The sequence below is a fragment of the Colletotrichum jinshuiense genome, chromosome 3 (genome assembly GCF_051148585.1).
Source record: "Colletotrichum jinshuiense chromosome 3, complete sequence".
NCBI lineage: Eukaryota > Fungi > Ascomycota > Sordariomycetes > Glomerellales > Glomerellaceae > Colletotrichum > Colletotrichum jinshuiense.
The window spans coordinates 2061524-2086103 of NC_139310.1; the positions used below are offsets into that span (position 1 = coordinate 2061524).

A 24580-nucleotide genomic window follows, 5' to 3' on the forward strand; every position below is an offset into this window, starting at 1 on the left:
TCGATACTGTCGCCATTTGCTTCTTCGCCTGTCATCCGAACTCATAGGCCGTTACCCACCTCGCGGCCCTCACCTTAACCAACCTTGCTATACGGATACCTTACCTCATACTTTGGGTCCAGACATCGGTCTCCCTGTTCCCTTGCGCAATCCTTGAACCACCGCGACTCCCATCAACAAGCAAAGCGTCAAGCGATCCAAGCAGCATTAACAGCCCGGAGCCGGAGCCAGGCGCCGCGTCCACGGTCATATCCTGTTTTCGGCCTCTCCTGGTCGTTCCAATCTCTACAAATCTCTACAACTACACGCCGTTCCCCATCTCTAGACCTTGTCGCTTCTCCAACTGGGCATCTGTGCCCGAATCCGTCATTCAATTATTCCAAGGTAGAGAGCACACGCGAGATAAAGGATTCCACAGCGGCCACACACTCCTGGACTACCGAGCGTCGGCCCCCTATCTGGAGAAAATACCCTCGTCCGCCACGCCAGCTCAGCCAATCTCGCTGTCCAATCGTGGCCCCCGTTGTGCCTGCAACCCTCATTCAACCAACCCCTACCAGACCCAGAGAGGAGGTCCTCCTACCAAGCAACCAACTCCCCCCCCTTACTGGGACTGGAACTGTTCCTGGTCCTGGATCCCCCCCCGACCCCGAACTTTCGCCCCGGCTGCACTAATCGCTAACTGCCCGGTCTTTGCTTTTGCTTCCACAACAACAAACACGCACACCCGGGCCGTCAATAATGACCCTCTTTCCGCCCTCTCCATGACAGCCATTTTCCTCCTACAAATCTGCTTCATTTCAACCTGTTCCCGCACTCTCTTAAATGAACACCAGAGACATCTGAATACCTACAAGGCTGCCGTTGCCAGAAGAACGAATCACGCTCACTCCTCCGTCGCCTGGAGACAAAGGCAAACCCGGAGAGCCAATTACGCATCTCCCTCTCATTCTTTGCTTAAGCGCCGTCGAGCATACACCACCGCGAACTGCCAACCGTTGCAAGAGGCGCCCAACACCCATTTTGCTCGTGCTGAGATGCAGAGCACCCACGAGATTCGCCGTCGTGCCTCCGTGGTCGAGCGTCCGCCGGCGGACCCCCCGACCACCACGACCACGGCATTTACACCCCAACCTAGCCTGCCCCCGAGACCCTGCCATTTCAAACCCTCTGAAACCCAGATTGAGACTCTGATCGGAGAGATGGAGATCCCCGAAGCCATGACACCGCCTCCACCAACACCGTCGACTCAGGAGCGCTTCTCACGCTCATCGCGTTCGGCCTCCAATGCGTCACGAAATACCAATCGCTTGTCCCTTACACTGCCCATTGCTCCACCAACCAGCGACCCTTCCCGGCCAGCTTCAGTCGCAACAACGTCCTATCCTCCAACACCGGTCGACACTTCGGCGGTCACATCCCCCACGCACCCCAACGACTTCATCATTGCGATAGCAGCGCAAGAGCGACGTGTATTGGAGATCCGTGAAGAATTGAATCGCGCCGAGGCTGAGTTGTCGAGACTCAAGCATCAATGGACCCTTCAGGGAACCCTGAGGAAGAGAGAGCTGCGCAATGAGCCACTGCGTCCCCTGGCACCACAGTTCGAGCCGTCGCTTTTGGATGATGATGAGGCAGCATCGAAACGAAGCGTTGAACTGGACAGGAGAAAGTCGCTCTTGAGAGATTTGCAGGGACAAACAGGCCCCCGGGAATACCGGCGAAGGGTACTCCGTGGCGGGCACACACGGACACTCTCGCTGTTGTCACCAACCAAACCAGACGGCTTCGCCGTACACGAAGACACCGGCGTCAAGTCGCCGGAGCTCCGGTCCCCGGTCATGTCTCTATCGAACGCCGCGTTGTCCAAGAGGGCATCCTGGCAACCGCGGTCGTACAACCAGGCTGCTCCGCCCGCTGTGAAACAGATGGCCCAGGACTTCAGGCTAGGTCTCTGGAGTTTCATGGAAGATATCCGCCAGGCTACCGTCGGCGACGAGCCTATCCATGGCGTCCCAGGACGCCCAGGCTCGACTGACCCTCTAGGCAGGAGAGAAAGGTCGTACGCTGGGGACCAGGATACAATCAAACCCAACAGTTCTTCCCGCACTAGACTTCCGTTGAGCTCGGCCTTCGACCTGCCACCGATCGATACCCCGAGCAAGCCGGCCAAGCCCCTCCAGGAGCGGCCCAACCCGAAGCCTGCCGCCAAGTCTACGACAACGAAGGCTAAGCATTTTTCGTGGACTCCGTTGACCTTTGACTCGTTTGACGACAATGACTGGTCAAACTGGGAATCGCCATCGGTGTCATCTGCCAAGTCAGCGCGCTGGAGCGGTTCGACGGTCGGTGGAGCAGAGGAAATCGCGTCAATGTCTGAGAACAACGACGAGAATGCGCACCCGCTGTAAGAGCTCTGAATGATACCCTTTGTTACTCCAGCGCTAAATTACGTGTACGAATAGCAAGAAGAAGGCGTCCATCACCATTGACACTTCGTCCCGATCCGGGTCCCGTCCCGAGTCGACCCTTTTGTCACCTACCCGGTTGGAGGAGCTCCTGCCAACCGTCGTCAACAAACTGTCCCCCGGCAACCTCAAGCGGACGGCCAACAATCTCATGGACGAATGGGAGAAGAGCCTCTCCCCGCCGCAGAGCCAGCAAGACGAAGACGAGCAGCTCATCGACTTCAAGGAAACCACGGCCTGAGTTGCATCTGCATCAGCTTGCAACAGAACGAACATCGCGTAAGCATCGACACGCTTGCGCCGTACATGAAGAAAAGCCAGCATTGTAATGAACGGATTCATCATACGAATTGCACCAAAAGTATAGATAAAAGCACAAAAACTGGACCGAATTGCACAAAGCGGACCAGATGAGCGGACAGGTTTCTCCGCCGAATATAGATTACTGGCGTGGAGGGTGGCCGATGCCAGAGGCACAACGGCAAGGGGAGGAGAAATGGCAGCAGCGGAGAGGCTGCTCATGTCCATGTCAGCGAGTCAACGGAGACTTGCATGAACAATTGGGGCTCCGAGACGGGAGCTTATATCGGCGTATGTCTGGGTGGCGGTCTGGCAGTCATTGAGGATGATGACTGGTTGGATAATGGCATAATGACGATAATAATGAATGTACGAACGTAAGTTTATCGTGTTTTTTGGAAGGAAATCAAAGGACTGGCACATTGTCCTATTTGCCTCGTTGCTTGGAGTTTCTCTGGTCCTATCGGCCAGGCAGACAAGGACCAATGATGAGAGACGCAGCCCGAGGAATGACTTGCTCGTACGTAGTTAGACTTGAATAGTGTTGAATGTTTATTGATCCAATGACCGATATTGCCTCGACATATTACTCCAAGTGAAGCTGAAGCACCACAGTGCCATGCAAACAAGATGTCCTTGCTTCAACAGGCCGAAGCTGCTATTCGTGGCAGCTTTGTCTGGCCACTAAGTACCTAAGTTGCAAAAGTGCAAGCAAGCCTCTCAGTTTCGGAACCAATGGCTAGGTAAAAAGATCAACAAGCAAGTGAGATGCTGTCTCAGGGCCAACGGGTGCGGAGAACCGGCGGTGCCTGGGAAGCAGCCGTGGCAGTGCAGCAGCTCTCCCAGCTCAATCAATCTAAGAGCCCACAACCTAAGGCGCCTGCCAAGCGGTCTGGCGTGTGCAACTCACTTCCTTCCAGGTTGAGCCGTCCCAGGCAGGACAAATGAGTCCGTTAGCAAGTGCTACAACGCAACTCGCAACCCGCAACCCGCAGCCCCAAACCCCAAATTCAGAACGCGTCAAGAAAACATACGAAACCAACGAAAACAGTCGTCCTCGGTCGCGAAGTACCTTCAAATACAAGGTGCATGCAAGTCGGATTCCGTCCTCGCCTCCGGGCCCGGCCATCTCTGGTCGACTTGCTCGTCCGGGGGAAGCAGGATGACCCGTCGCTGCCAGTGTCGCCTCCCAGCCCGCCAGCTGTCGCAGCTACTACCGCTGGCGGCTCAGGTACTTACTTGCAGGTTCCTGGCGATGCCACAGGCGCCATTGGTCCTTCAGCGATAGAAGGCTCAGGAGGAGGCACGGGCCCCCGTCATACATCATCGCCCCCACTTTCCCATGCAGCAGGACCACCACCACCTGTCCGTACCAGTGCCAGCTGGAACACTGCGAGTGCCATACAAGACCCGGACGAGGTACATGTGCGTGCACGGGAGCCGCAGCCGTATCCGCAGCCGAACAGCCAAGTGGACGTCGAAGCTCTGGAAATAGCTTCTGCTCAACCTCTACCATCCTCTCCTCCAACAACACCTCGACTCGCTCCATCGAACCCGTCCTCCCCCTCAACCCCGGACCCTTCTGCACCTTCGACCGACTCTCCTCCTGCGACGACGCTGCACGAGCCGAGCCCTGCTCGCGTCGAAACGCCCACCATGCCTCCTGTAAGCAACCCAATCACGACTCCGCCTTGTCACCATCGTTGCCTCTGTTATGCGGCATATGCCCGCCCCACCCGCCTCGATCGCAGGAAGCTGACCTCGGGCGCGACCCTACACAGAAGCAGAAGAAAGAAGCCGCCAAGGTTGAGAAGGAAGATGAACAGCACGGTAAGCCGGCTACAATCTCCATTGTCTCTTGACGATGCCATTGACTAAACAACGTCCTCGTACAGGCAAGATCTTCTCGGTCTCAGGGTTCGTTTGAAGCTCCCCGATTCGCTCCATACCCTCCATCTACCGCGCCCGACGACTAACCCCTTTCCCAGACCCGTCATCGTCGCTGAGGACATGATTGGTGTTGCCATGTACGAGTTGGTAGGTTGAATCGCTTGGACAGATGCTGGGTCGGCTCTTTTGACACGGTTACAGGTTAGAGTCAGTCACGATAACCTAGTCGGTGAAGTCATTCGAATCAATGGCGACCAGGCGACCATTCAGGTTTACGAGGAGACTGGTACGCCATCGCCTCCGATTACAAGCCCCCTTTGAGATTGCGCGTAGCTAATGGTATGCGCAGCTGGTGTCACGGTCGGTGATCCCGTTTACCGTACCGGAAAGCCTCTTTCCGTCGAGCTGGGCCCCGGTCTGCTCAACGGTATTTACGACGGTATTCAAAGACCCCTCGAGAAGATCAGCGAAATCTCCAACAGCATTTACATCCCCCGTGGTATCGCCGTCCCTGCTCTCGACCGTACGAAGAAGTGGGATTTCGAGCCGACCGCCAAGGTTGGTGACCACATCTCCGGCGGCGACATCTGGGGTACAGTCTACGAGAACTCGTTCATTTCCGTGCACCGAATCCTGCTTCCGCCTCGCGCCCGCGGTACCATCACCAAGATCGCCAGCAAGGGAAGCTACACTGTCGCCGAGCCCCTTCTCGAAGTCGAGTTCGATGGCAAGAAGACCGAGTATCCCATGATGCAGACATGGCCTGTGCGAGTTCCCCGCCCGACCACCGAGAAGCTCCAGGCAAACGAGCCCTTCGTCGTCGGCCAGAGAGTGCTGGACGCTCTGTTCCCCAGTGTCCAGGGTGGTACTGTCGCCATTCCCGGTGCTTTCGGCTGTGGCAAGACCGTCATTAGTCAGTCCGTGTCCAAGTTCTCCAACAGCGATGTCATCGTCTACGTTGGCTGCGGTGAGCGTGGTAACGAGATGGCTGAGGTCCTGAAGGATTTCCCCGAACTCACCATCGACGTCGACGGTCGCAAGGAGCCCATCATGAAGCGTACCACTCTTATCGCCAACACCTCCAACATGCCCGTCGCTGCCCGAGAGGCCTCCATTTACACCGGTATCACCGTCGCCGAGTACTTCCGTGACCAGGGCCTGAACGTCGCCATGATGGCTGACTCCTCGTCGCGTTGGGCCGAGGCTCTCCGTGAAATTTCCGGTCGTCTGGGAGAGATGCCTGCTGACCAAGGTTTCCCCGCCTACCTCGGTGCCAAGCTTGCCAGTTTCTACGAGCGTGCCGGCCGCGTCAAGTCTCTCGGTTCCCCCGAGCGCCAGGGCAGTGTCAGCATCGTCGGTGCCGTCAGTCCCCCTGGTGGTGATTTCTCCGATCCCGTCACTACGTCAACTCTGGGTATCGTACAGGTCTTCTGGGGTCTCGACAAGAAGCTCGCTCAGCGGAAGCACTTCCCCTCGATCAACACGTCGCTCAGTTACAGCAAGTACACCAATGTTCTCGACAAGTGGTACGAGAAGGAGTACCCTGAATTCCCCCGTCTGCGTGACCGCATCAGACAGCTCTTGTCCGACTCGGAAGAACTCGACCAGGTCGTGCAGCTGGTCGGAAAGAGTGCCCTGTCCGACCCCGACAAAATCACTCTGGATATTGCCGCGCTGTTGAAGGAGGATTTCCTGCAACAGAACGGTTACTCAGATTATGACCAGTTCTGCCCGCTGTGGAAGACCGAGTGGATGATGAAGCTCATGGTTGGCTTCCACGATGAGGCACAGAAGGCCATTGCCCAGGGTCAGAGCTGGAGCAAGGTCCGCGAGGCTACTTCCGAGCTGCAGGGTAAGCTGCGTCAGCTCAAGTTTGAGGTCCCCAACGACGGCCAGGATGTCATTACCAAGAAGGTGAGTCTACACTACATCGTATCTGGGATATTGTTCGTTTACTAACTCATGTGCTACAGTACGAGGAGATCCAGCAGCAGATGCTGGACAAGTTTGCCTCTGTTGTTGACGAGTAAACGCTCCTGAGCGTTGGGTACTGTCCTGTTTGGACAACATCTCCTTGCGCTGGAGGGGATGTCTTGGGGCTCAATAGATGAGCCCAGGGCGAAGCTGCATTGTGCATGGTGGTTCCTCATTTCGTAGTCTCGGCTAGTATATCCTATCTTGTACATGATCATTACTGGCGCCGAACCGTGTGTTTGAGTTTGGATTGCGTATTCTTCCCGAGTGGTCCGCTACGTGCAAATGGCCGGATGGTACCTGAAATGACATTGATTATGCCCGGGCAGTCAACTACTCGGGCGGTAGACCTATATCTTATGATGTGACCGGCTACTGGTCGTTTTGCAGTAGTACTCTTCGACGACTGGAAGGCAGTTGAATCGGGGCTCATGGGTCGCTGCACCTGGGAAGCCCCCGCCGCTTCTGCTTCACCCCAAGCCGGCTCGCGCATTAGACCGAGACCTGAGATGTGATGGAGGTCCACCGGCCCAAAATCATGGTTTCTGGGTCATGGACGGGGACGGTTATAGTCGGCCACACGTCATCTCACGTCACTCCTCAAAGCTCATGCCTCGATACCGATATGTGACACGATAACAACGGCTCGCCCACTCAGGGCCATCTCCCGGAGTCGTCTCCTATCCCCAGTTTCTCTTTTTATTTTCCGCCGGCTTAACGTTACGCCAGGTCGGCGGCCGCCCGATGGGACCAGTATTGGTCTGCTCGGGTTTCCGAGCAGACCTCCTAGGACCATGTCACTTGGAGGCATTGAAAGGAGACCCGATTCTTAACAAATATTACGGATCACTTACTAAGCATCCTCTCTTTAGAACTACACACTCCCCCCTCTTCCGTTCCGAGCGGGGCTCTCAATGAGGCTTTCAGTGGTCTTGGTAGTCACTGTGCGCATAGGTCTGCTGGTTGTAAAGCAGCCCAAAGGGCAGCAGACGGCACAAGGATTGGTATACCCTGTTCGGCTTTCAACTTATGTTCTGCCAGTCCTCGATGGAGCTATGAATAATAAAAGAGCGCAAGTTCAGAGGTGTCCGAAGCCCAGTGATTTGGAACCCGGCCAGTAACATGGCTTTGCGGATAGCCTTCCTCAACCCTGGCGTATCGAGACTCAAGAAGCTGTCTTTGAGGTGAGTCCGGGCAACGTCATCCAAACCAAGGCGAATGGCAGAGCCACGCTCAAGAATTAGGTAAGAGATGCGCTTTCATTGAACCGGGCACCACTTGCCTACTCTCCCAAACCGATAGACTTGAAATTATCTACGAGACCAAGGAACTGGTGGTCTGTCAAGGTCGTGGAGAGGATTTTACCTACAAGAGGTGGAAAGATACAGTCTGAATGAACTGCCTTTCAAAGATTCAATAAGTCATGAAACTGAAGGCCTCTTATGAAGTGAAGATGGAGTCTGATCGGATCTGGGAACTATGAGATGCAGGCGTGTACTCTGCTGATGGTTTGACATTTGCATGGAGCCACATCTGCTCTTTTGCCATGCGTAACTTTAATCAGTATGCGCATACCACGCGAACCCTTTATCTCAAGTTATCAGTTGATCTGAACTCAAGGGCAGAGTTATAGTCAAGAGCGCATTCGAAGGCGTGGTTGGTTTTCAGACGAGACCAAGTACATATGGTGCAGGTAACAGCGCTGAAGGGACACCACGTAAGCTCGGACCACCAACGACCCACAGCACACAGTGATTGGAAGGCCTGGTCTACTCTGGTGCGGGTTCTCACGACGACACCTCCATCCACGTATGACCTCGAGGACGCAGCGCTTGCAATTGCCTTACTTACAGAGCATTTTTGGATTTTTGAGGTTTTCACAGAAACTTCTGTGGCGAAGGATCTTGGATTGTTGAGAGGAAGGAGACCGCAGTAGGCCTGCCACCGGGAGAAGCCATCCGGCTCTTTCTGGTCATTCCCGCTCTCACGAATCCGCCATCTCACGGCAACTTCGCTGTTGCCGCTCTTCCACCCCCCGAAGAGCTCCTCCTCTCCTTTATTCTCTCACACTCCAATATTCATATTGACATTGCTTATACGATGTCAGACGACCTCAAGGATGAGATAGAGGCGCTCAACTCCATCTACGGGGACGACACCCTCCGCGCCTCCCCGCCTGACTACGTCCTCACCCTGCCCGGCGGCCCGGGGGCGTCCTCCCTCACCCTCCACTTCTCAAATTCTTACCCGGACGTGCCGCCAGAGGTCCTCGGCACCCACAGCGCGGGCGAGAACGCCCCCCGCGGCGCGGGGGCCCGCGACCTCGCCATGTTCCGCGACGCCGTCGCCGCCGTCTACCAGCCCGGCGCCGTGTGCCTCTTCGACGCCATCGAGGAGTTCTCGAGGCTGCTGGAGGAGCACGCAGAGGCCGAGCCGCCGGCGTCCCCGCCTCCGCAAGAAGACGAGGCGGGGGAGCGCGGCGCCGAGTCTTTGCCCGCGTTCCTGCTGGAGGAGCCCCCGTGGATCGTCTCGGAGCCGTTCGTGGAGCTCAAGTCCGTCTTCGTCGCGCGCGCGGCCCCCGTCACCTCGCCCGAGCAGGCGGCCGGCTACGTGCAGCACCTGCTCGCGACGGACAAGAAGGCGCGCACGGCCACGCACAACATGACGGCGTGGCGCATCCGGGGCCCCAACGGCACCAGCTTCCAGGACTGCGACGACGACGGCGAGACGGCCGCCGGCAGCCGCCTGCTGCACCTGATGCAGCTGATGGACCTGTGGGACGTCATGGTCGTGGTCACGCGCTGGTACGGCGGGCAGAAGCTGGGCCCGCGCCGCTTCGCGCTGATTAACAGCGCCGCGAGGGACGCCTTTGTGCGGGCCGGGTGGGTGGAGGAGGCCGGGGGCCAGGGCAAGAAGAAGGGGCACGGCAAATGAGACGCGACGGCCCCCCGGCCGGGGGCTGTGCCGGAGCCGCGCCGGCTTCACTTCACCTTCATCAGGCATGCAAAGTTGTAGGTAGTCAAGCCATGGGCCGCGACGACGTGTCAAAAAGAAAGAAAGAAAAACGTGAACAAGAACACGCAAAAACTGCTACAAGCTGGCATGAGACACACGACAAAATCACCAGAGTCCCCCCGATTCTAAGCCGCTTCGCTCGCTTGCATCGGATTCCCCCCCGTGGACCGACTGCTGTCTTCCAAATCAGGGGGGAGAGGGGGGAGGGGGAGACTGAGGGGCGGAGACCAGATCATATCGGGTTGTGCCTGGCCGACGACATGGCGTCGTCGTCCTCGCAAGAAACAAACAAAGTTGGTATCTAACATCAGAGAGCCCGCCCATCCACAACGCCAACAAGCCCCGGCGGAAATTTTTTTCCCCAAAAAGAGAAAGAGAACAAAAAAAAATAGAACAAGAAAAGAGAGCAAACAGATTGCCAACCGCCTAGACCAGTCCATGCTATTACACAATCGTTCCCTTTTCATTCAACTTCGTTAACCAAACACGGTGGAGGGGGGTTATTTCTCATAACCCCTCACTTTCCTTCTTCTTCTTCTTCTTCTTCTTGGTTCCCTTCCCCTTCCTTTTTCGGTTTCGCCTCCTTTTATATATGTATATGTGAAACCTCGGCAATGCGGTTTTCCCGTGGTGGTATGCGTACAACAATTTTACGCCTTGAACAACTTGGGCGTGAGAATCTCGAGCGCGCGTATCGACTGCTCGCACGAGAGGATGACGGCGCCGGCCTTGGCGGTGGACAGGTACGACAGCCCCGCGCTGTCTCCCATGCGCATGTCCTGCACCAGGGTCCCGGCCACGCCGCAGACGATGCCGGTGGCTTCCAACGGAAGGCTCTCGAGGTCCAGGAAGATGGGCGTGAGGTTCGTCTTGGTGTCCCCGACGAGGGAGTCGCCGAACAGGCCGAGCAGCGACTTGTCTAGCAGCAGCGATGGCGGGTCCTCCTGGGCGAGGGTGATGGAGAGGAAGCGGGGCCGCGCCACCAGGGCCGATATCATGGCCGTGTACAGCTTGGTGTCGATGTTGTCCAGCCACGTCTGGCGATGGCCGTTGCCCGTCACCTGGCGGCTCAGGGAGGGCCGCTGGGTGTGGGAGAGCTCGCCGCCGAGCTGGGATGTCTCCCGTCCCGAGCACTGCACCAAGAGCAGGTCCTCTTCGACGTACGGCGAGACGCTCCGCTTCTTGAGCAGATCGAAGGTGCGCACCTGCAGCTCGGCGATGGTCGAGGGGGGCGGGGTGAGCGGCGGGCCGCTGGTCTGGCTCGGGCCCCTGGAGTGTATCGAGGCGGCGGGGCTGACGAAGTTGGAATCGTTGTCGGCCAGCTCGAACCCCCGGGCCAGGAGGGCCTTGACGACGGTCTGCTTGTCCTTGCTCGGCACGAGGATGAAGTCCGAGTAGTAGGTGGTGATGAAGAAGATGGGGATGCCGGCGAGGGCCAGGGGGGAGGTCAATTCCATGACGCGGCCGGCGGCGTCCATGCCGGCGCTAATGACGGAGAGGACGAGGTATGTGTCTTTTGATATTGATACGGCCTTGGCAAGGTCTTTGGGGAGGTCGTCTAAGGCGGGCTCGAAGACGTTCTTCGCCCACGAGGTGTGGCAGACGATGGAGCACTCCATCGGAGTGACGCTGATGTTGAGGAAGCCATGCTGGCTCTCGGTGTTCAACCCCTCCAACTCATGCTCGGGCTCGCCCTTGGACGCCTTGAGGGTCTGGGTTTGTGGGAGGAGGACTCGAAGGATGGGCTGCAGCAGCACCGAGTACAGGTGGAGAGGGATGTGGATCAGGGTGTAGTTGCCGTCCTGTGCAAGCGCGCGTTGTGTTAGTGAGGTCTGCAAGAAAAAAAAAAGCACCATTACATTGGATTGGCCGTTTGGCCCCGAGAGCTGCAGCGGTGGGACAGAAGCCCCGCATTTCGGTGACTCGTTGGAGGACCCAGAGACAAAGAGAATGAGAGCGCGAAACAAGAGCGACTAGGCAGTATCAAACTTACGAGGAACGACACCTGACCGTTCATGGTGACGCCGCAATCCTCTGGCGCTTCGACGCAAGAAGAGCGCTTTCGTGCGTCGGGCTTCTTTTTTCTCCTGTAGGGAGAGGACAATCTTGACCTCGATGCGCAGGAGTAAAGACAATGTTGAGGTTTTGCGCGGGGTCGTTATTTAGAGGGGGGGGAGGTGGTGAGTAAGTTGGGGTTATGAGAGGAGTTTCTGTACTGGCTTCGGTTCAAGTCTTCATATGGCTGCTCGGAGGAGGTGTCTTTGTTGGAAACCGATCGTCTTTCAGGGTAAAAGAGTTTAAGCTTTCGGCAGCCGTGGCTGACAGGGGAATCGTCGTCTCTTGTTATCTCACTCTTGTTGGACTCCTGCCTACGTCTGATCTTTTTGGGATGCTATGCGAAAACGAGACGGGGGATACCCGGGATAGGAAAAAACTATGCCGGTAGGGGAATAAAATAAAACAAAATATCAAGAGAGGAAACGGGAAGAGGGAAGGAAAAGAGAGGATGGGACGGAACAGGTTAAAAGAAGGCAAGAAGGGGAAAAGAGGAATTAGGTTCATTGGGACCCTGAAGTTGGAGCTAAGGTGGGCAAGGCAAGGTAAGGCAGCTTGAAGGTACATGAAGAGGGAGTGCAGAGTGCGGCGTGGTGCGGCGGCGACGGCGGCGGCCGTTCAAGGCACACACTAAAGCACAACCGTGCATCTACATGCCGGGGCCGGCCAGAGAGACGTAGGAGGGGGGGAGGGGAGGGGGGGGGGGGCAAGAAAAGCGCTACGGAATTACTATGAGATTAGGAAACAAAAATAAAAACGTGGGTTTGCCTGCTTTGCGATATTTTGCTTGGGTTGCAGATAAGGTGAGGAGGACGTAGTGTTGGCTGGGGCGGGTAGCGTAGGCCGTAGCTCGCGCCCCTCTCTCTCTGCTCCTCCCTCCGCTTTGGACTCGGCGATTTGCGCCGAGATGGAGCTTCGATTTTTGTTATTTTCTCATAATATTTTTTCTTCAATCTCACCATATTCCCTCTCCCTGCTGCTGCAAGGCGCTGGGGATGTGATGATGGATCGACAGTCCCGCGATGCGATGCGCTGTGGAGTTGAGTTGTGTCGGCGGTGGCCCGGTCCCCAGTCTCAAGTTCAGAGACTAGGGCGAGGCGGCAGATGCTTGAAATGTCTCGTTGCGTCCGACTGCATCACGGAGGCCACCTCGGTCAAGCTGCGGCAGGCCGAGTTGGTAAAGGCGATGATGGAAGACGGTGCCTCGCCGGGACCTTGTGCAACTTTGCCCGCGTGGGGTACGAGACCTGGCTTTGCCTCGTTGGGGCAGCTGGGACAATGGGACGACTGGAATGAGCTGTCTCGGTCTTGTTCAATGACGCCGGTGATTTCTTTCTTTTTGCCCATTCCCGTCCAACCCACGCGGTCGCCGTCGCGGACCGACACAATCCAGATACAGGCAGGCTCTGCAGGAAGGGGTGAAGGGGGTGTGGGCGGGCTGGGCAGCATGGCATGGCGGGGTTGAGCAGGGGTGTGAGTGCGTGCTATGTGTGTATGCTATGTGTGTGCGCATGGTTGTTTGTGGGTGTCTCTCTGGACCCATGATTGCATCTCTGGTGGTGGTGGTGGTGGTGGTGGGGGAGGGGGGATTGCCTCGTCAGCGCGGCGTCTACTCCGTACGAGCGACGGCGACGAGATTGAGGCCGAGGTGGTTTGGCGAGAAGGGGCAAGATGGGATCCTCTTTTGGCGGTTTCACGGGCATCGTTTAGTCCGTCGTCTGGTTGCGGGTATGGATGCTGTGACTGGATCTAGCCACGGGGGGACTCATCTCTTCCTCGGTCGTGAGGATGTACATGGTAGAAGGGCGCCCTCAGCGGGCGCTCTTGAGTCAGTCGGTTCGGGACTTCTCGCATGGCCCGTCCGTGTAAGTGGGAGTTGAGCCGCGCCGTCTCCACTATGTCGTATCAACCCTTTTTTTCAAGGTTCAACAAGCGCTCACGAGAGAACATATTCGCGAATATGGGAAAATATTGCGCCTTGGACCTCGTCCCCAACGTTTAGATTGCAGGTTAGAGGTCGTGCGCTGTCGCTCCTGGTGACACAGAGACTCAAGCGCCTGCAAGATCGAATCCCGTCATACTGCACGCCCTGGCTGCGGCCGACTGACCTCGTTCGACGAGTTGGCATTGGATGGGTCTTTGTCAGCCCAACCGGCTCACCTCAGCTCATTCGTCACACTCCAGATCCAAAAGGGGCCAAGCAGACCAAAAACACGGGGACATGCCTGGGACGTACATAGGTAGTAGGTGATGCTTGGGAGAGAGGGGACTAGGCCGGCGGGAGGCCAGGCGCAAGGAGAGGGCTCAGCGCCCCGTTTCGGGCGGCGTGCAGGAGGCTAGCCAGTGAGGTCGGGGGCGTGGGGGTTTGTAGGTGTTGGTGAGGTGAGGTGAGTTTGGGCGGTGGTTGGTGGTCCGCGGTTGCAGAACCCTGAAGAGTCTAAAAATCCTGATACGGAAACCTCCTTTTGGCGATCCTTGGGTGCTGCTAAGGCGAGGCATGGCGGGAATTGCCATCCCTTGGGGATGGTTGCCGCTTACCTTGGAGCGTGCGTACATTGGTCCAGCAGCTCTCCCCCCCATGCAGCCCTTCTCGATTTGGTTCTGGCCCTTTCCCACAGTCAATCAGTCAATGATGTAAGACAGAAGGGGGGACCTGATCGAAGATGCGTCGGCACATACCCTTCACCTCACCACACCTTGCCTTGGGCCCTGTCACGCCGCCGTCAGCTCTCACTTATTCTATCACATCACGAAACGAGAAGCGACCTTCGGCGGGCGCCCTCTCGCATATTGCCTGATCCTGGGGCCGGCTGGCCTCGGCTTCACTGTCGACTTTGCTGATTCAAAGATATCTCGAATGACATCCCGCGGGGGCCATGGTAACCGTCCTTTGGAGAAAGACTCAATTGGGAAAATCAGCTGGGTTTGGCAAGCAGGTTCGTTGCCGTATTCCCCCCAAAGCCCGGCAATGACGGCGGTTGACGATGACATCGTCCAGACACGGGCAGCCAGCCACTCCCAGCTCAGCTCAGCTCGGTTCCCCCGCACTCGGACGCCGCCTCCTCTATTGAGCCTGCGTCGTTCAGCTTCACCTTTTGAGTTGCCGCCGCCGTCAACCTGTCATCTCAGCGCATCCTCCCCCCCTCCCCTGGCCTCGAACGCCATTGCGTCAGACTATAGATTCAGCCATGTGCCTGTGGCGGCCTGAGGAAAATTAAAGAAGAGGAAGAAAAGAAGAAAAAAAAAGAGAAACCTTCCCTTGCCCTTCCCCAAACATCGGCCCCGCCGATCGCAACGGTTCCTGAACCTTGTCTGACCTCTTCCCATCAACGCCATTATCCAGTCGCCTGACTGGCCCAATGGCCCCCAAATCGCCCAATCGGCACTCATGCAAGAGCCATCGAGGTTAAACATGTGTTCTCCAGTGGTATTCCTGCTCTGTCCCTGCTGCCAACGCTGCCAACGCTGCAGCTGCAAGGTGCCGTGGCCAACGACGTCGTCCGGGTTTCCCAATACCGCAAACCGACGACGGGGGTCGAGAAGGAATATACCACGTATTGCCGCCATAAATCGACGACACAATGCAACCCTCGGGGCAGGGGAACGAACCCCGCTCCTCGCATACCATTCCCCCATCCCACTCTTTCTATTCTCCTCCCGCAATCCGACCTCCATCCAGGCCCATCCCAGAACTGGATCCTGGATCCGATCCCTTCAGCAACCGCGTCCAATACCACCCTACCACCACGCGAACGCCCTCGAATGGCCGCTTCTAAGCGTCCTGCCACTGTCAGAAACCGCGGACCCCCAATCTTTGCTGCCCACTGTGTTGGCGGGCATCCTGGCCGTTGGACGGCATGGTTCCCTTTGATGTCGGGGCCTGACTCGCCAAGGGGTGAGTTGATGGCCACCACCCTCCCGATCCCCAGCTGCCCTGTGACGCCCCTCCCACCCAATGGGAATCTAGATCAACCTACCTATGCCCCAAATACTCGGTCCTGCTTACCTGCAAGAGTTCACCAGACGAACGCGCTGCTTTAAAACAGTCTCGACCCAGGGCAGGTCCAGAGCATACCTTTGCGACGGTACATGTCAAGGTGAATAATGTCCACGGGACGGTTCAACTTTGGGTAATGTACCTGGGCATTTCAATTCTCTAAATTACGAGCCAAAGAAAACTGTTCTCACTTCCAACGTATATCCTCCATTCGTATGTGCCTTGATTTAGTCACGGGTTGCACTTGGCTCGGGCAACTCCCTTGCTTTCACACCACACTCCTTCAAGTCCATCGAGGCGGCTGGGATATTGGCAATGGATGGCCTGACCCTAGCAATGCTGGCAGACTTCAGTTATGATGTCTATGGATGGACCCTTGATATCAGTCCTGCTCAAACAAACTATCTACGTGTCCCGCCTCAACTCGGCTTCTTCTCGCCGAGACCCTGCCGCCTTCCAGGAGTAGAAGTCTGCTTCCTCGTTAAGACAGCCAGTTTTGCTCTCGCGTTATACCTGCTTATTGGTAGAATCAGTCTCACGGGGGCATCTCGCACCTTCGTATTAAAGGCTGCAGTGGTACCTCCGGCAGCGTTCATTCTCGTCTGGGTCCTCATGTGTATGTCAAGTCCTTCACACACACCTTCGTGACCACCGCTCACCGCTAACGTCTTACTCTCAACGTTTGTTACAGATTCATTATATTGCTCCTGGTTCTTGGCGAAGCGGTATATGTGGACGTGATCTATAAGTGGGCATGGTAAGCCGTAGCTCGGCAGGTTCCAGTCTAAAGCGGCGACTCCTTGGGGTGGTACGCCAGGAACACACCCCCTCCTCCTCTGGGCATTTTGTGAGGTAATGGTGGTTAACAGGCACACGCATCGTCACCGCGCGCGCACTTATGACAGCATCGCACACCTTTCTCAGGCACTCGCATCTACGACCTGCGCGCCACATGTTGCAGATGATTCGCATGGGGGGGAAACACATGCCATCTGAAGCTTTTCTGCAACTAATTGCGCTTCCAACTTTTTTATTGCCCCGCCATCTGCCGCCATCGTTTGACATGGGACTGCCCACGAAAGAAACGGGCTGACTTGAAGGAGACAAGAAACCTCCACTTGGCTGGAGACGGGTAACACTCACCGGTGCCGTGATCCATCATACGGCCGAGGCTCGCCGAGATGCCGCGTTCTGACAATGAGTCTTTTTTTCCCCTTTCCTCTCTTTCCCCAGAGACTTTGTAGTCTGGACCTTCCTTTTTTTTTTTTTTTTTTTTTTTTTTTAATTACTCTAGTTTTTTCCCTCTCTTCATCGTGGTCCCTTAATTATCTGATGGTCCCCATTCGTCCGTGCTCCCGACTTATCTCTGCGGATCTGATCGTGCCAGTTGCAAGGATCCACAGATAGGGAATCTGAACGGACTGGCGTTATCTCGAGCAAGCTATGACTGTCGCCGTTGCTCTGCCGCTAGCCCCAGAGCCAATTCAAAAGTTACGCTTCCAACGCGGTAGCCCCCTCTCGTTGTCCACTAATAGTCCAACCCGTCAAGATCCGCCCCATTCAGGGTTTTTTTCTTGTTGCACTGTTACCCCGCCGTCGGGTCCGAATCCCTGCATGGGATGAAGGCCGCAGAGAGGATGGGGCCGGGGGGGAGCAGCTTTTCTGCGCTTCGTCTCCGAGCGTGTGCGCACACTCCGCCCTCTGGATAGCACCAAGAGAAATCCTCGAGGGCACTATCGCGACCATGCCACTGGCTGATGCAAGTTCATGCATGACATCAACGCCGGGCGCGAAAAGAACTCTGCGGTTTGTCCGCTTGCCGCAGTAACCGACGCCAGCAACTCGGACCCTTGCCCACTCCCCCACCCTTCCTCCCAAGAATGCCATCCCGTTGTCATTGAGCAAGGGGACGTCGTTGCGCTGTCGATGCAAGCACCAGCAACCCCAATGGCAATGTACCAGCGGGCACGCCGTCTCTTTCCGAGACGGGAAGGCCGGCGTTGATGAAGCCCACTCCATGCAGAATATTCTGCAAGTCTCGTACATTACCGGGACCCAGCTATCCGGCAGCATCGCGTTGACGTGAGCCCTTTCCCAGGTGAACCGCGCTGGCCGTCTGCGAGTTTGCCGCCGTAGGAGGGTACACAGCGGCGGCCAAGACACCCGAGACGACGGTGACGACAACGACGACGGGCAGCATGCACCTCGGCACGGAGGGGAAGGAGGGGAAGGGAGGGGGAAGGGGGAAACAAGCAAAACCATAGGGTTAGAAAAGACGTACGCCAAGTCGCACAGCACCCCCCGGTCTATTTCTTGATGCCGACGACCACCAGGTTCCTCGGGCTCTCCTTGTAATCGAAGACGGTCTCTACCCAGCAGTCCCGGACAACGTCCGCGTGCTCCTTGAGGAACAGCCAGCGGTCCGTGACGATGAGGGACTCGACGACGCAGGCGCTGAAGGCCATCAGGCTCCACACGGCCGCGACCTCCTTCTTGCGGGACAGGTACTCCCTTTCGTAGACGGCGATCTCCTCGTCGGACATGTCCGCCATCTTGTCGCGTATGATGTCGCTGTACTGGCTGTACTCGCGGTTGGTCGTCAGCTTCGTGACGGCGCCGCGGATGTAGTCCTTGAGGGACTTGTAGCAGCCCTTGCGCAGCGAGCCGATGATGACGGGGTTCGTGCTGGCGTTGAACGGGCTGTCGCGGGCGTGCTCTCCGCCGTCCGCGGCGGCCTCGCCGTCGTCGCCGTCGTCGCCGTCCGGGGCTCCGCGGTGGTAGACCTTGGAGATGACGCCGCGGTCGAGGAAGATCTTTTGCAGGATGGCGCGGAACAGGTGGCGGGTGAAGAAGTCGTCGCTCTCGGACTGTGTCCAGTTCTGCGGCGCCTGGCACGCCATCATGCGCGCCGTGATGTTCATCCGCACGCCGTGGCCCTTGTAGCCCGACAGCGTCTCGCTGAGCGGGAAGCCCTCCGGGTCGTGCCGCGACGACTCGCGCACCACGCGACCGTTGACGGCCTGCAGGCTGGGGCGGGCGTACGCGAACTTGTACGTCGGCGGGCCGAGCTTCTCAGTGAGGAGGTTGTAGCAACAGCCGACGATGGCAACCGAGTGTATGGCCGGGTTCATGACGAGCGAGCGGATGCCGAAGTGCGAGAGGTTGCCGCACGAGTGGATAGACACGGCCATCATCTTGAGCTCCTTGTCCTCCTCCTCGGGGAGCACCTCCTTCTCGATGCGCCCGATGACCTCGGTCAGGTCGCCGCTCTCCAGGCGGCCGACGACGTACGAGACGGAGCCCTTGCCCAGCGCGCGGTTGTACTTGGGCTCCAGCTCCTTGATGGGGCGGAAGTCAAAGTCCTCGGCGGCGGCGTCCGGGGACGGCTTCGACGACGCCGCCTTCTTGACGGCGTCGGTGCCGAGCCGGTCGGCCTGCATCTGCAGCCAGAGCTTCTTGTTGCGCATGACGACCTCCTTGCTCGCCAGGCCCGACAGCACGTCGAGGCCCTTTGCGCCGTCGATGTTGTGCTCGCGGCCCTCGACGGCGACGACGTGGCGGTTGTACGGCGGCAGCGCGAGCGTGCGGCCGAGGTAGTTCTGCCCGCTGCCAAAGTCGACAAAGTGCGTCGTCTCCTTGCCCCAGCGGCCGGAGATGGCGCCGGCCAGCGAGTCGACGTAGCGCGCGAAGTGGGCCACCTCGTGGACCTTCTTGGGCTTCATGCCGACGGCGACGGAGCGGGAGAGCTTAGGCGGCGGCCGCGTCTCGGCCTGCGACGAGGGCGAGAACGACCTCCGCAGCGACAGGCGGCGCACGCTGCGGACGTAGTCGAGGAAGCTCTCGGGCGGCGGCGGGTCCATGGCGCCGGTCGGGAGGGCGTCCAGGTCGTCCCGCATCAGCAGGTCGAGGAGCGCCATGGTGTCGTAGGACAGCAGGAAGGGCTGCCACTCCCGCGGGAGGACCTGGGCGAAGAGGCCGGCCCCGTTGGTGAAGAAGTCGAGGACGTGGACGCCGCCGCAGAGGATCTGGAAGATGTCCGTGGTCGTCGCGAACTCGAGGAGCTCCGAGACGTAGTCGTCCGCCGAGGCGAACTCGTCTGAGCAGGGGAGGGGCTTTTCTGGTATCATCTTTCCGAGGTTCTTGTGTATGTGTGCGTGTGTGAGAGAGAGAGAGTGTGTGTGTGCGTGTAGCCTGTTTCCCCGCTTGATTGCTCCCTTTTTTGACGGCCTCACACCGGTCGTCTATCTTGGTCGAGAGATGTGACCTCGTCTCAGTGAGTGAGCAACTGAGCGGCCAAGTGAGTGAGTGAGTGGGTGAGTGAGTGGTGAGTGTCGTGCGGGTGTGGATGTGTGACTTGATGAGTGAAAATCCCACTTACATAAAAAAACCCCAATGGAGGGGGTTTTTTCTCGGTGAAGGAGGGGCACACCGTGCCAGTGTGGATGCGGTCGTCGGTGAGGCTTCTCGGTGGACCCTCTTGCAAGTTCAGTGCCGAAGAATCTCCGTGCACGTCTCCCCCAAAGGTACCTGGCCAGAAAGTACCGACCAGTGACCTCCCAGGGAGAGTGGGCACCTACTATACATAGCATAGTAAGGCGACGACGGGAGGTTAGCCGTAACTGTAGCTTATTGCACCGGCCAGACCACGCGCAAACGTCATCCCAGCCGCGTTTACCCAAAAGGTAAATTAACTACAGATCGCCCAAACCACCCACGCACCCCCTTAGCTCCAGTCGCCCAGGCAAGCTCGAATCGCCGCTTGAGAACATCGCGACCAACCCCCGTAAACCAATGCGTCCACGGATGCGCCTTTCCACACCCCCATCGCCAGGATGATGTCCTCAGCCAACGAGGAGGATCCGTTCCTCCAAGTCCAGCAGTAAGCATGCCTACCAACGCCCCCCATCCCCCGGTGCCTACCTCTCGAGGAAGATCAAGCGGGCGGAGGAGCAAACGGACAAGTGAACTGACTGACGTTTGTGTGTGCGCGCAGAGATGTCCTCTCCCAGCTGGATTCCACCCGACCCCTCTTCACCTCGTACCTTCGCATCCGCTCCCTCTCCACGTCCCCGACGTCCCCCGAACTCGCCTCCGCCCGCTCCGACCTCGAGTCCGCCCTCGCGTCCCTGGCGGAGGACCTCGCCGACCTCGTCGAGTCCGTCAAGGCCGTCGAGTCGGACCCGTCGGCGTTCGGGCTGTCGGCGTCCGAAATCACCCGGCGCAAGCGGCTGGTCCAGGACGTCGGCGGCGAGGTGGAGGACATGCGGGAGGAGCTGGCCAAGAAGCTCGGCGGCGGCGGCGCCGGGTCGGACCTGCCCGACCCGAGCTCCTTCGCCATCGCCGACGGCGACGACCGCGGCGACGACTACGCGGCCGAGTTCGAGCAGCAGCAGCAGCTCGAGATGATGCGCGAGCAGGACACGCACCTCGACGGCGTGTTCCAGACGGTCGGCAACCTGCGCCGCCAGGCCGACGACATGGGCCGCGAGCTCGAGGAGCAGCGCGAGATGCTCGAGGTCGTCGACAGCGTCGCCGACCGCGTCGGCGGCCGCCTGCAGACGGGCGTCCAGAAGCTGCAGTACGTCATGCGCCGCAACGAGGACCGCCTGAGCAGCTGCTGCATCGCCGTGCTCATCATGGTGCTCATCATCCTGCTCGTCCTGCTGCTGATACTCTAGAGTCCGGCCTTTTGGTTTGTTGTTAAAGACGGGGGCTTGGGGGGCGGATAGCTCCGTGAAGGGGAGGGGCGAGCCGCCGCAAGATCACTTAGTGTGCTGAATGGGGGTTTAAGGAGTTTCACGGAGCGTCTATCACTTTGGTTTTTTCTTTTTCTTTTTTTTCAATTTGTATTTTTGGGAGGTCATAACTCGGGGTTCTGGTAGATCGTCCATCTAACTAAAAAACGATACGCGATTCCTAAGTATCCGTCATTTTGTGTGAATATCCTCCTCCCGTTTACAACACCGCCCGTTCCGCGCGTGAACCGGACCGGACCTAGGCCTCTCGCCCTTGCAAAGTCAGTTCTCGCCATGTTTTGTGTATATGTGTGCCCCAGTGCTTGGGTCTCCAGAAACGCCAGAGTGTGTGTGTGCCACCCGTCCCCGATATCAGAAGCCGACCGTCCCCTCCCAGCTGGTGTACAAAGGTATCTTTCTTCTTGTTTCTTTCCCTTTCCTCTACTTCTTCTTCTTCTTCTCTTTATGCCCGATTTCCCGTCATCATGCCACGTCCAACCCCGAGTCTCGTCTCAAAACGTCGGCCAGCACCTGCAAGGCCTGGGCGGCCGTGGCCCCCGGCGGGGCCCTCGTGGGGAACTCCACCAGGGCCATGCGCAGGGCGGCGATGGCGGCGTTTCCGTAAAAGTTGATGAAGCGCTGCTCGTGGCCGTCAATCATCGACTTGAGCACAATGTACTGGGTGTTGGAGACGAGCTGCGGCGGCGAGTTGACGATCTGCGCCATGGCCTTCCAGTAGTTGGTGGGCGGGTAGGGGTTGGTCTTGGACGCCTTGCTGAAGTCCCGCAGCGCGATCGCCGCGAAGCCGGCGCCGAGGCCCGTCATCCTGTCGTTGTGCGCCTGCTCGGGGATCCAGTTGCCGTTCTCCCTCTTCCAGCCGATGGCCTTCCGGCCGTTCTCCGTCTTGTCGCTGCCCCTGGACCCGAACAGGACGGGGCACGACACGCGGAACTTGGCGATGAGGATGTCGATCAGGGAGCCGCCGCGCCACTGGTAGTCCTTGTTGGAGAATATCTGGGCAGTCACGATGCCGACCGGCTCGGCGGACTTGGGGTTCGCGCCGCCCTCGTTGGCGAACTGCTGGATGATTGCCTTTGCGAGGATGTTGAGGAGGTAGACGAACAGGGCCGGCAGCTGCGGGCCGTTGTGAACAGCCCCTTCGACCGGCTCCCTGTTTTGCTGCACGTAGATGCTCGCGTCAACCGGCGGCGAGGGCGCCCTCCCGTCCAGAGACTCGCGCAGCGCCATGTTGATGGTGTTGATCTGTCAGAATGTTAGCATCTTCCACCGACACCGTCCGCCTCGGGGTACCTACGGGAGTGACGTTTGCCCCCTTGCCAGCGGTGAGCTGGCCGATCGACTTCCTGATTTGCCTCCGCATGTCTCCCAGCTTGCCCTTCAAAGGGGACCCGGGTTGTTTTGATAGAGCCTCGATGTCCTTTCTCAGCTTCTTGAGAGCCTGGTGTATCTCGGTGTATCGGTCGGCAGTCGGCAGGGCCGTGGGCGCGGGCGTTGGCGCGACCGGCTGAGCGACGGGCTTGGGCGGCAGCGCAGGCTCCGCGGGCTTTGCTTGGAACCCATTGACCTGAGCCGGCGGGGCGGACGGCTCCTTTGCCGCCGGAGGTGAAGGTGCCGCCGGGGGAGCCTTCGTGGGTTGGAGGGCTGGCGCCGGAGCGCTTGTCAAGGGAGCCGGTTGTTGCCTCGCCGCTGCCGGCGCAGCGGTCTCGGTTGTGGCCGGCGCTGGCTCGCTCGTGCCATTGGGCTGGGGTTCCTGCTGCTTCTTTGGCGGGGCTTGCTCTGGCTTCGGTGGTTGGGGTTCAGGTTCGGGAGGCAGTTGAGGTATCTGCTTTGCCTTGAGCTCCCTGAGCCTCTCCTGCTCGGCGCGCACCGCTGCCTCGGCCTTTAGCCGCTCCTCCTCCTCTCTCTGCAGCTGCGCTATCCTGCGCTGCTCCGCCTCCAGTCTTTGCTTCTCCTCCTGCAATTGATGCACCTCATAGACTCTCAACGCAGCGAGTCGAACGCGCTCATGCTCGAGCTGTGCGGCGGCAAGGGCATCGCGATGGCTCAGTTCCGAGTTGCGGTTCTCGGTGAGGAAGTCTGCGGAGTAGCCTCGCTCGGGACTGGACTTGATATGGCCGTTATGCTGGCTCCTCCGCGAGGGAGAGGAGTGTGTCATGGTTGGCGGCACAGATAACTGCCAGTCTCGGCCGTGGTGGTGGTTGGTGGTGGCCGGGCCCTACGGCATCGGGCGGTGGGGTCACTCACGGGATGCAAAATTGCACCGGCAGCCGAAAAAACAAAACAGACACCCAATAAAATTCCAAGGGGGAAGGGGAAAAAAAAAAGGGGTGTGACGTCCGTCAGGGTCGGCGAGAGGCAAGGCTCGGTCGGGCAATGGTTGGAGTCCAGACGAGGCTGTGCTTCTCGCTCTTTTGGGTCGTTTGGGTCAGCGGTGTCGTCAAGCGGACAAGGTCGAGACTGCTGTCGAGTTCAGGTTGGGCTGCGTGTTGGTGTGGAGCAAAGAAAAATAATACGATGTATCAGGCGCGCTTTGATGTGGGAAAATGTTACCGTTCGCGGCAGCCTGGGGCTCCTTGGGAACTCTGGGAGCGACGACCCCTGTTGCACTGCGACCCTGGGCCCGCGCTGCTGCTCGCAGCTCCATGGGGGGGAGAGGGAAAGCAGACAGACGTCGCCGCGGTCGCAACCCAAGCGGATACGACAGCAGCTTGTTGGGCGAATGGCGGCTCTGGGCGCCAGCGGTTTGCGGTATAGCGTCTCTGCTAGTTGGTCGGACCGTGGGTGGGCTCTCCCCCTTCGAAGGGTTTACTGCCGGGCGGTCAAGGGTGTGGGTGTGGGTTCCTCTGAGCTCTGAGCTCCGGGGCTCTGGGCTTCTGGACTCTCTGGACTCTGGGACTGCAGTCGAGTCGAGTCGGGGGGCTCGGGCCAGGTTGGTTTCCAACAGAGGTGTCGACTGATGTTTGAATCGGGGCCGTCTCGCGTTGCCTTGCCCCAGCTAATTAACGATGCTGCGTTTTTTTGGCTCTGACCTGACAGAGAAGCTTGACACCAACACACGGCCGTAGAGCTGGACAGAGCGCCTGAGAGCGGAACAGGATACCTCAGAGACCTCCCGCCTCGGATCG

The 24580-nt window shown here is 58.4% G+C and overlaps 7 protein-coding genes across 7 annotated transcripts; 4 read left to right on the forward strand and 3 right to left on the reverse strand.

Annotated features, from left to right (window-relative positions):
- Positions 1-764: 764 nt before the first annotated feature.
- Positions 765-2709, forward strand: EsH8_III_000579 (uncharacterized protein; the record flags this gene model as incomplete). The annotated part of the gene is made up of 2 exons (XM_083262304.1): positions 765-2407; positions 2466-2709. 2 exons carry the CDS (start codon positions 765-767, stop codon positions 2707-2709), a joined length of 1887 nt encoding a protein of 628 aa, XP_083122791.1.
- A 1148-nt stretch (positions 2710-3857) lies between these two features.
- On the forward strand, positions 3858-6688 carry EsH8_III_000580 (ATP synthase alpha/beta family, nucleotide-binding domain-containing protein; the record flags this gene model as incomplete). Its single annotated transcript, XM_083262305.1, has 7 exons — positions 3858-4433; positions 4550-4598; positions 4664-4685; positions 4757-4805; positions 4860-4944; positions 5008-6572; positions 6632-6688. The coding sequence occupies 7 exons, from the start codon at positions 3858-3860 to the stop codon at positions 6686-6688; spliced, it is 2403 nt and encodes an 800-aa protein (XP_083122792.1).
- Positions 6689-8732: 2044 nt separating this feature from the next.
- EsH8_III_000581 (ribosomal protein S5 domain 2-type protein) lies at positions 8733-9566 on the forward strand (the record flags this gene model as incomplete). The annotated part of the gene is made up of 1 exon (XM_083262306.1): positions 8733-9566. The coding sequence occupies one exon, from the start codon at positions 8733-8735 to the stop codon at positions 9564-9566; it is 834 nt and encodes a 277-aa protein (XP_083122793.1).
- Positions 9567-10297: 731 nt separating this feature from the next.
- EsH8_III_000582 (ACT domain-containing protein) lies at positions 10298-11664 on the reverse strand (the record flags this gene model as incomplete). Its single annotated transcript, XM_083262307.1, has 2 exons — positions 10298-11449; positions 11641-11664. 2 exons carry the CDS (start codon positions 11662-11664, stop codon positions 10298-10300), a joined length of 1176 nt encoding a protein of 391 aa, XP_083122794.1.
- Positions 11665-18005: 6341 nt separating this feature from the next.
- EsH8_III_000583 (methyltransferase domain-containing protein) lies at positions 18006-19826 on the reverse strand (the record flags this gene model as incomplete). Its single annotated transcript, XM_083262308.1, has 1 exon — positions 18006-19826. The coding sequence occupies one exon, from the start codon at positions 19824-19826 to the stop codon at positions 18006-18008; it is 1821 nt and encodes a 606-aa protein (XP_083122795.1).
- Positions 19827-20531: 705 nt separating this feature from the next.
- On the forward strand, positions 20532-21377 carry EsH8_III_000584 (t-SNARE; the record flags this gene model as incomplete). Its single annotated transcript, XM_083262309.1, has 2 exons — positions 20532-20578; positions 20693-21377. 2 exons carry the CDS (start codon positions 20532-20534, stop codon positions 21375-21377), a joined length of 732 nt encoding a protein of 243 aa, XP_083122796.1.
- Positions 21378-21917: 540 nt separating this feature from the next.
- Positions 21918-23610, reverse strand: EsH8_III_000585 (GLE1-like protein-domain-containing protein; the record flags this gene model as incomplete). The annotated part of the gene is made up of 2 exons (XM_083262310.1): positions 21918-22697; positions 22750-23610. 2 exons carry the CDS (start codon positions 23608-23610, stop codon positions 21918-21920), a joined length of 1641 nt encoding a protein of 546 aa, XP_083122797.1.
- Positions 23611-24580: the final 970 nt, after the last annotated feature.